Below are 11,332 nucleotides of genomic sequence, written 5' to 3' on the forward strand. Positions count from 1 at the left end.
TGGAATATGTGTTTACCTGCAGTTGGTGATAAACAAAGTTTATAGGGTAAAAAACACCTAAGATCTATCTCAATTGGATCTTGCACTACTTGTTCATGCGTGAAATGTGTATTTATCTACAGTTGGTGATAGCATACTTTATAGAAAAGAATCACGTGAGAAATATTGCAGAACAAACTAACAATCCAAATGGATCTTGAACAACTTGTTCATGTGGTCATAGGACTCGTACCTTCATGATTGTCTTCGGTTTCGGCAAGTGTCTTAACTTAACTCATCATCCGGAATATCATGGGTCTGTCTTCCGTAGTGACTAACTTGTTGTATGAAAGATCATCGGTATCTAAGTGACTGACTTGTTTTAACTTTTATGTAAGATCATGGGTTAGAGCACCCGGACTTCCCCAAACAGTTTTAGGTCCCAGAAATGGACGTTTTATGATGTTGTGTATACTGTATATGGGCCTGGTGCTTTTTGAATAAGAGCATCTCCAAGAGGCTCTTCATTTAGGCTCCTAACTTGAGATTTGAGGAGGGAGAAGCAAAATGTTGCTCCAAGAGACTCTTAAGAGCATCTCCAACGGTACTCCTAAATCATTCCCTAAACAATAATATAAAATGTGGCTCCTAGTAAGTTAATACACCGGAAAACGTGAGAACTCCAATGCTACTCTTTATATTTGGCTCCTTATTCACATTTTATATTTATTTTATATAAATGAGAGGAAAAAGTTAACTAAAAGAGAGAGAAGATTGAAGGAAAAATAATGTAATATTGAGTTAGGAGCTACTAGATGCTCTTTAAAAGAAAGGAGAGAGAGTAGGCTCCTAAATTTTTAAAGAGCATCTAGGAACCCATTGGAGCACTAAATTTTGATTTGCTCCTAAATTTTAGACTTAGGAGCTTGTTTAGAGAGCCCCTTGGAGTTGCTCTAAGTGGCTCTTAAATCTTAAGAACCTCTTGTTTCTCTCTCCTCTCTCCTAACTTATTTTTTCACAATAAAAATATCCTTCCCTCCAATTAACCTCCATCTTTCCCTCTCTTTTGTTATAGTGGAGCCCAATATATGAATAAAATATGAAATAGAGAAGAGATGTAGAGAGTATTGTTGGAGTTTACACTCTTAATTTTGTCCTAAATTACTAAGAGCCACATTTTTTATATTATATTTAGGAGCCAACAAGGAGGCTCTTGGAGATGCTCTAACTTCAATTGTAAAATAGAGGTTGCTGCATCATTATCCAGGACACTGACTGTGTGTTTGCTGACACATTCTCTTTGTTTTCCTTCTCGACCCAAGAATCAAGATAACAGATGTCTGTATGAGGTGGGGTGAAGTACTCGTCTTTTAGAGCAGCTGTAGCGGCGACTTCCTTCTTTCTGTCCCTGTGAAGTTAACCAAGCAAAAATTGTCCCAAAGTAAAAATGTATCCGATTTTCTCCAACGTCATGTAACTTTCTTATTATTTTAGTATTACTTTTTTTATATTTTTGGATAAAAGAAACATAAAATAAGATTATTGATAACCGTGCTCTGCCGTTGGTTTGATCCATATACCTATCTTTTCTTTCATCCAACATTAGTGGACAACGCCGTTGGTCATGACCACCAAACTGTCCATATACTTATCTTTTCTTTCATCCAACATTAGTGGACAACGTATGTGCTAATTGTGCTTCCAGAGACGGGAGTTGCCACTAAAAAATGAAGCGCTATAGCTACTCTCTATGGCATGCATTTTAATGTATGGTAGAAGTAGTAAAATTTAAACATGATCGGTTCAGTGCAAAAGTATGATAGAGGTATAAAATTTATTTATTTTCTCAATCATTAGTCTTTAATACAAAATTTAATTTCAAGTCTATCTTTGAATAACTGTAATGTGAAGTTGTTCATAGTCATAATTTTTTATTGAATCGGGGTATATGTAATCTTATTCTCCCCAACCACGGATCTCATACCATCCCTCGTAAACTAAAATTTCATAACTCCAAGTGCTATTCGTTTAATTGCCCTATATTTGTTTGAACATTTTACGTTAATCCTGTATGTACGAAGATACTCAATTCGATCATTATGGTTGGAAAACGGCTTCTTATATTTTCATTTTATGACCTCTGATTCTGAGAAAAAGCGAAGAGGGAACCAAGAAGAAGGTATCAATTTATTCGGATTGAATGCTACATAAAGAATATAAGTCGGATGACGGAATGGAAAAGCCTAGAATGCAGAAGATCATAACACGAGTGATTCGGTAAATTTGGATATCAACCTCCGTGGTACCTCATTATTTATATGTGTATTTCATTCTTGTATATATGCATATATCCTGTTTATATGTCAAATTCATATATCTTTTTCATACAAATTACACATATGTTTTATTTACATGATCAAGTTTCAGTTGAAGAGGGGAAAAAAAAATACATGTCTTGGATATGATATCGTCGAGTTTATGTAATTTAAATTTATTTCGAATGATGCTATTAGTCTAAAAATTCATAACAAGCCAATTAATTTTCTACGATCCCAAAAAAAAAAGTCCACTCGAAAATATAGGGATATTTGGTACCATCTTGATTGTTATGAACCTTGTTCGTATTTCATAATAGATCTTTATCCTTAATCTACATATATGATGCAAGTAAGTTTATTGTCCTCGACACACATTCGCCTTCAATGTATATGAGACTGTCCCTAACCTCTTATTTAATATCATGTGACTTTTTCTGAACACGCGCACACATATATAACATACTCCCTCTATTTGCTAATAATTGTCGTTTTAGAATTTGAATGTTGTTATTATATAATTGACGTTCTCACATCACAGGTGTAATGAATGATTGTGTTTACTTAAAATACTCTCTCTTTTTTCTTTTTCTTCGTTTTACACCATTCAACCAATGAGAGAAATGGAATTAAGTATAAATCATAAATGCATCTGAGGAGTAATAACTTGATTTCTTAATAGTTGTGCATTAACCTTAAACGTCAAATAATCACGAACAGAGGGAGTAACATAAATAATACATTGTCATAAGTGAGATAATGTGATGGAATGATCTTTTTCTAATCATCAACATGCAATCCTTCCTTTCACATAAATATATATGGTGTGTTTGCATTTCATGTCAACATGATTACCTTATTATCGATCAAACATTTTATGTCAATATGATTGTTTTATCATGTATGCATATACACAATCCCAACTAAAATGATCATTGAATTATGCATATAGAATTGTCAAAACAATCGACTCTCATTAACATTTAAATATGAATACATACATTATATAATAACTTCATCATATATTCACCGTAATGTCAAAAATTAATCATTTTATTAAATAAACTCGACATTATCATCGATTCATATGATATGTTCGTAAAAATTTTATGCTAGCAATAAGACATAATTTTGCTCTAATAAATTATAATATGATTTCATACGAATATAATCCATTTAAAACCTGATCCGGGATTATATAACTATAAACTCAACATTCATCATCAATGCATAACGTAAAGTTTCATAACGTTTTCTTTTAAAAATTTAAACATCAAACTTCAATTCAGAAAAAAAAATTAAAAAAAATATTATAAAATTATATTTTGATAAAACATTAAAACCTCAAAGCCCGCGTAAAAGAACCTGTTGAAGAGGAGCAGTACTATCATATATGAACAGGAGCAAGACTATAATATATTGAACCAAAAACCAAGTTATGGTTGTTACTGGGTGTATTCGATTGAGATTTTAATGGATTGTTTTTAGTCTATGGATTTTACTGGATTTTACGTGATTTTGATTTCGTGCGGATTATTCATAAAATGTCGCAGAGTTGATAGGATTTAAGCACAATACTTCAAAATCCCATTGATTTTGATGAGATTTCAAAAAACTTAAAATACACTCAAGAATGCCACATAATCCATCATTTTATGAAATCAAAAAAAATCCATCAGCATTTAAATACCATCAAATTTTAATGGATTTTAAACAATCTCAATTGAATACCATAGGATTTTAAAGCATAATTTAAAATCTCAATTGAATACTACCAGTTTTCGTAGCATAATTTAAAATCCCAATTGAATATCTTAAGATTTTAATGGATTTCAAATAATCACAATCGAATACCTCAGATATCATGAATGCAAAAAAAATGCTTTAAAATCACCCCTCTTAATTAAAAAAAAAAAAGAAAAAAAGTTATGGTTGTTGAGTTTAGCGACGTGTACAGTTCAATTTCGGCGGTTTCCTAAAAATGCATTGACCTCTGAGCTTTAGTTTGAATTGTTCATCTGTACTAGTTGCAGTCTCATTGTTTTTGGTGGACCCCACCCTCTCCCTTCACTGTACACACGCTCCTTGTCTTGATATCTCTCCTCTTTCAAAATCTAATTTGTCTTTCTTAAAACCCTTTTATTTTGAATTTCTCTTCAACAAAATAATCAAGACCCCCGTGGCAAAAAAATAAAATAAAATAATCAAGACCCCCCTCCTCATTTTTCTTTATTTCATCCCCATCATCATCGTCACATATATATCAAGATTGTATAAGGAGCTTCAGTTTAGTGCTTAGCTTCTCCTTCAGTTGTGCTGAATTGGACAGTTATTCAAGGTACTCTCTCTCTCTCTCTCTCTCTCCCTCCCTCCCTCCCTCCCTCTCCCACTCTCTCTAAATTTGGGATTTTTATTTATGGGTTTATCTGACTTTGGTTTATTTTATTTTTATTGTTTTTGACTTTGTTGGGTGGATCTTTAGCAATTAGCACATTGAAGTTTGAAACTTTTTTTGCCCCAAGTTTTTTGTGCAATCAACTTGGTATGTTTGTGAGATAGATACACAGATTTTTAGTTTCATTTCTTGATTGTACAATATTGGAAAGTTTGTGATTTTAAACTTGTGATTCTTTTGTTTTGTGTTGAGCATTTTTTTTTTGGGGAACTTGTTAAGAAGACAGTCATATAAACGTTTGATGGATTGAAACTTGTACACTTAGCAAGTTACCACACAGTTGTAGTGGCTACCGATAAAAGGCCAATTGGGATGTTGAAGGATAATTTTCTGATCAGCTTTAAAATAATAGGTCTAATGTAATCCTTTAGTGTAATTGGTGTATTTTTCTTTTGGTGCTGTGAGTTTGCTGTAAGTTTGAATATCCAATAGGATTCTTAATTTTATTTGGTGTACTTATTTTGGATAGAAATCAAGTGACTGGTGCTACTTTAGATGGCTAGCGGAAACCCTTACTTTGACGATTTCCGGACTAAATCCGAGATTATAGATTCTGCCAATAGCGATGACATGACGGATGTCACTGAATATGCGAATGACCCTGTCCACATTGCTCGGAAGCCTAGCATGGCTGTCTCTAGCAGTGTTCGAGAACTACTCGAGTGCCCTGTATGCTTAAATGCTATGTACCCTCCTATCCATCAGGTAATTTCTGAAATTTGAAATCCTTTACTCTCCCTCTTTAACTGAATTTGCATTCGATATGTCTTTTTACAGTATTTAATTACAATCAGAAGGGTGGACAGTGAATTGCTCATACTTAATTATCTTGTCATAGTTTTCCTGCGTATCTGTTCACAACTTTTTTATAATGGTATGATTATCATAGGTGGGAGTATATGACTATATGTTTATATGTTATCAGTATAAATGTAGCAAATACATTCATGGTAGATTTCATACACGATAAGGACACATTATTCAGTGCTCGAAACTCGAAAGTAAGAATTTTCGATTCAGTGGATGTATATGCTTGTTGGTCCCTTATTTCACATGACAGCAGCGCGTTTCATTCATACCAGAAAATGAATTGGTCGGAAGCTATTCGAAAGATAAAGAGCTGCTACAAGTTAAACTGTTTTCATTGTTATGCCTGTGAGTCTGTGACTATCAGGTGAAACTAATATTGTTCGGAATGTAAAACTAATAGTGGTATGTTGGCATATTGTTTATATTGTTAAAGTGCCTATACACAATTTATTAAGTCAACTAGGTGTATGCAGCCACTCAAAGAGATATTCTCTATGATGCAAAGTGTGACATTTCATCCTTGTCAGATTGTACAAGATGTAGCACTATAGTGTGATGGTTATTGGTCTTTGACTCTTTGCTGTAATACTCCTGTAAATACCAATATTTTATTTCTACAAAATAATACATTGCATATGATGGAGTCGTTTATAAGAGGGCAGGACGCAGGTACATTGGTACAAGGAGGATTCTTTACTAGCATATAAAGTTACTTATAAACTCATGGTAGTCTGCAGTTGCTATCATCTGTGTAGATGCAGAGCTTTTGCTTTTTATTAGTTATACTTTCTGATGCTTTTGTCTGTGTTTGTCTTGTGCAGTGTTCAAATGGTCACACATTGTGCTCTGGATGCAAGCCACGGGTGCACAACCGATGCCCAACTTGTAGGCATGAACTTGGGAATATCAGATGTCTTGCACTTGAAAAAGTTGCTGCATCTCTGGAACTTCCATGTCAATATCAGAGTTTTGGTTGTGCAGGCATATTTCCGTACTACAACAAGCTAAATCATGAAACTGGATGTGCTTTCAGACCCTATAACTGTCCGTATGCTGGATCAGAATGCACTGTTATTGGTGATATCAGTTATCTGGTGGACCATCTGAAAGATGATCACAAAGTTGACATGCATAATGGTAATACTTTCAACCATCGTTATGTCAAATCGAATCCCCACGAGGTTGAAAATGCGACTTGGATGCTTACGGTACGCATACTGTCTTAGTTCTTACAGTAAATTGATGTGAAGAGTTCTTTATTGCTATCATCAACTTCTTTTAAGGTTATAAGGGACGCCAAAAGTCCAAAATCCATGTTACCTGAATTCAGTTGCAAGTGTGCAGCATGGATATGTTTCGAGGTGTCGAACTCGGCACTTTTTTAATTTTTTTGCCCAAAATGAAGTGTATTCTGTCTATGACCACGTCCAATAGTTGAGTATCCGATAAGTGACAGAGTTATTTAAAGTGGAAAGAGCTTGGGTAACTTAGACCAAAACAACGGCTTTTATCACCATTGTAGTCTTCTCTTCAATTTAGCTAACTGTAGAAGCATGTGAAATCTGGTTAGTTCTATTAAATTGAAATCCCATTTGGATGCCAGGAGATGTGTTTTTTACTTACGACTAGCTTTGTGCAGCTTATAGAGACTAGTTCAAATATAAATTAAAAAAGTATATAAGCTATAATCTGGCCTAATCTGACCTGTATTGTTTTAATAGCCATATTGTCACTGCACTGCATTATTTAATTGTGTAGATGATTAGATATCACTTGTGGGATGAAACATGTTGTACATCTCATTTTTACGACTTTTTCATGAGATTTAACATATACCAACTATTTGTATCTTCTCTGATATCCAGGTATTCAGTTGCTTTGGGCAGTATTTCTGTTTGCATTTTGAAGCTTTCCAACTTGGGATGGCTCCAGTTTACATAGCATTCCTGCGTTTCATGGGTGACGAAAATGACGCAAAGAAGTACTGCTATAGTCTTGAGGTTGGTGGCAATGGGAGGAAGATAACCTGGCAAGGAGAGCCACGTAGCATAAGGGACAGCCATAATAAAGTTCGTGACAGTTTTGATGGTCTCATCATACAACGTAACATGGCGCTCTTCTTCTCAGGTGGAGATAGGAAGGAACTGAAACTGCGGGTTACGGGAAGGATTTGGAAAGAACAGTAACCAAATAGGCCAGGAGTGAAGTGCTGTTTATCTTATTTCTTGAATACCTTTGAGGCAAAATTCTCTTCTTCTCAGGTGGTGAACTCCGGGTTACTAGTAGGATTTGGAAAGAACGGTTATTACATAGAACTGACGTGCTGTTTATGTTGTTTCTTGGTTACTTTTTAGGCAAAGTTCTCTTTGCTACACAAAATGTTCATACACATGCACATTAGTTTCTGTTTCTCAATCGTATGATAGACTGGAATTCGTAGGTTTGCTTGAAATTCTTGTTCTATGAAATCATGCGGTGAAGGTTTTAATTTTTTTTTGGTTGGCTGGTTATTAAGCTTCTTTTATCAACAAGAACACCGCAATTCTCTGGCTCCCAGTTTATTTTGTGCCTCTTTACCAAACACTTGTCGTCATAGAGCTGGCCTGCCTTTTTTTATTTTTGTTGTACATATGTTCGATTGCAAAATCCTTAGATCTTGCCTTTCTTTCCATCTCATATCTTTGAATGATTGATCTTAGGAAGATCAAATCTAATTAATTTACTTAGTTTTACATATAAAAGAATCTGATGATGTCTTTAAAACTTATGTGTTAAGATGTAGATATTAAATTAAGTATTACAGTTCGTACCTGCAATCTCCCAACTTTACTAACAATACTACACCAACTACTCAACACTCTTCTCTTCCCCTTCCCAGATGCAATGGCCTGCAAAATTTTCACCTTCTTGCTTCTATCAATCGCGTTTACGCGATTTTTAACTCCTGCAACCAGCCAATGGCTCGCAAGATTACTCGGAAATCAGGGAGAATGGGAGTTTCTGCGCACCAGTATCGGCATATCAGCCATGCACATGCAACTTTTAAGTAACAACAAAGTAGTCATTTTTGACAGAACTGATTTCGGTTCTTCTAATCTCTCGCTTTCTGATGGCCGGTGTAGGATTGATCCGTCTGACAGCATCCTCAGAACAGACTGCTCTGCTCACTCGGTCATGTACGACACTCAAACCAACACAATTAGGCCCTTGATGGTGCAGACTGATACATGGTGCTCATCCGGAGCTGTTCTCCCCAATGGTACCCTGATTCAGACAGGTGGATTTAACGACGGTGATCATGTTCTTCGTAAGATTGTGCCCTGTGAAGACGATGAGGGATGCGATTGGACTGAAGTTCCTGGATACCTTCTACATCGCAGATGGTATGCTACTAACCAAATACTTCCTGATGGGAGAATTATTGTTATTGGTGGGAGAAGACAGTTTAACTACGAATTTTATCCTAAACAATTTCCGAGTCCTAATAATTTTCTCAATTTTCTGAGAGAAACTACCGACGAGAATGAGAACAATCTGTACCCCTTTGTCCACCTACTACCTGATGGAAACTTGTTACTTTTTGCAAACACTAGAGCCATAGTTTTCAATTACATTCAAAACCGTGTCATTCGAAGCCTCCCCCCAATCCCTGGAAACGAACCTCGAAACTACCCTAGCTCAGGCTCCTCTGTTCTCCTCCCCTTAGACGAAAACCAACCCCTAGTGATCGAAATCATGGTCTGTGGTGGCGCACCACGTAACGCCTATCTCAGTGCAGTCCACGGTACATATGTCAGAGCAGTTACGACGTGTGGACGGTTAAGAATCAGTGATCAGAACCCTGTCTGGGAAATGGAAACAATGCCATTAGGCAGAGTGATGGGAGACATGCTAATTCTCCCAAGCGGCGACATCTTAATAATCAATGGTGCAGGCTCTGGAGCAGCTGGCTGGGAAAATGCACGAAACCCTGTCCTCAGACCAGTCCTCTACCATCCAAAAGAACCGAAAAATAGCACCCGGTTCTGGGTAATGAAACCAGCAGACCGGCCAAGATTATACCATTCCACCGCAATTTTACTCCCAGACACAAAAGTACTAGTTGGAGGAAGCAATCCTCATGTATTCTACAATTTCAGCGGTGTGCAATATCCAACTGATCTCAGTCTGGAGGCCTTTTCGCCGCCTTATTTAGCCGAAGGATACGATGCAATAAGGCCTCAAATTTTGTACACCGACGACATTATTGGCTACAATCAGTCATTTTCAGTGATTTTTAAGGTACCCAAGTTCCTGAAACTGGGAATTGTGAGTGCTAGAATTATTGCTCCATCATTTACGACACACGCGTTTTCGATGAGCCAGAGGATGGTGGTGCTCCGGGAGATAAACGGGGTGTTACCTGTGGTTAGTTTCGGTGCGTTGAGCATCAGTGTTTTTGGTCCCTCCACGCCTCAGATTGCACCGCCTGGGTTTTACATGTTGTTTGTGGTGCATGCAGGGATTCCTAGTAGTGCTGTGTGGGTGAAGGTTCAGTGAGAAATCATACATGTAAAGTTGTAAAATCATACAGAGTCGATCACAACACATATTTCGCTGGTGCATAATGTTACATGATGATGAGAGCAATAAATTTATCTTATGATATTCACTTGTGCATATTTTTTTTCTTTACCAATAATTGTGTACATTAGAACTTATAAACAAACCATCTGATATGAACTTCGCTTGTGTAATGATTTCATTTTTATTATGATTGACCGTCGTTAATCGTGTTTATATAATTTTGTCTTAATTCTCGGATAAAGTTAGTATTGAGTTACTAAGTTACCTAGATTTGATTTTGTAATAATTTTAAACATTTCATGATTTGTAAAAGTTTTTTTTAATCAATATTATGTACATTAGAATTTACGAGCAAAGTCATTTGAATATGAACTTCAATATATATGATTTAACGATCATCAAGCTATATAGTTTTGTCTTAATTTTAGGTAAAATCGTTGTTGAGTTACGAAGTTACTTCTGATAATAATATTAAATATTTCATAATCTGTAAAAATGTCAAGACTCAAGATCATACTCGAGTTCATGATTTTCTTCACATAAAACATATCTTTGAGTATTTTTTCTTTTGAGAGAAATCTCTGAGTATTTTTAATATACTCAACTACAATGAAATAGAAAAATATTGATATTTTTCATTTAAAGACAATTCTATTTCAACCCAAAATTGTCGTCATGTCACATCTGTTAATCCTTTTCGCCATCCTCTCTCCCTTTGCTGACTTGATTAATTCTCCGAAATAAAATGGTAAGATGCTCTCTTTTTTAAAGATAATAGTTTTTTTTTGAAAGCTTTTTAAAGATAATAGTTAATGATCGTCCTTACATAAACATATCCAATAAAAATTCTGTTAGTATATTTTTAACACGTGAATGTCATTTTGAACCAACCGAAAAATATAGAAACTCAACTATCGTAAGCTCGTGAAATTTTTACATGAAATTTTACAACGAATAATATGAACACTATAAATCTCCATTGTTGATTTCATTTATTAATATTCAAAATAAATTACATTCAAAACTTGTAAATTTTCAAAATAATATCATAAGATGTTCATAAGTATTCGCAATAAGCGCTCTTTTCATGTTAGAGACATCGACATCAGAATGGGTTGACGGTATTTCATAATATAATTTTTTGTGAATGAAATAAGCGCACATTCTATACCAGAAACTCCCAGAAATGAGTTGACGACGTTTCATA

At 35.2% G+C, this 11,332-nt stretch overlaps 2 protein-coding genes across 2 annotated transcripts; both read left to right on the forward strand.

The window, feature by feature from the left end:
- The first annotated feature begins 4,439 nt into the window (after positions 1-4,439).
- LOC108206121 (E3 ubiquitin-protein ligase DIS1) lies at positions 4,440-8,051 on the forward strand. The gene is made up of 4 exons (XM_017376315.2): positions 4,440-4,632; positions 5,219-5,454; positions 6,381-6,767; positions 7,425-8,051. Exons 2-4 carry the CDS (start codon positions 5,245-5,247, stop codon positions 7,743-7,745), a joined length of 918 nt encoding a protein of 305 aa, XP_017231804.1. The 5' UTR covers positions 4,440-4,632; positions 5,219-5,244; the 3' UTR covers positions 7,746-8,051.
- A 140-nt stretch (positions 8,052-8,191) lies between these two features.
- Positions 8,192-10,262, forward strand: LOC108208491 (aldehyde oxidase GLOX). Its single transcript, XM_017379025.2, has one exon. The coding sequence runs from the start codon at positions 8,443-8,445 to the stop codon at positions 10,096-10,098; it is 1,656 nt and encodes a 551-aa protein (XP_017234514.1). The 5' UTR covers positions 8,192-8,442; the 3' UTR covers positions 10,099-10,262.
- Positions 10,263-11,332: the final 1,070 nt, after the last annotated feature.

The sequence above is a fragment of the Daucus carota genome, chromosome 2, assembly GCF_001625215.2.
Source record: "Daucus carota subsp. sativus chromosome 2, DH1 v3.0, whole genome shotgun sequence".
Classification (NCBI taxonomy): domain Eukaryota; kingdom Viridiplantae; phylum Streptophyta; class Magnoliopsida; order Apiales; family Apiaceae; genus Daucus; species Daucus carota.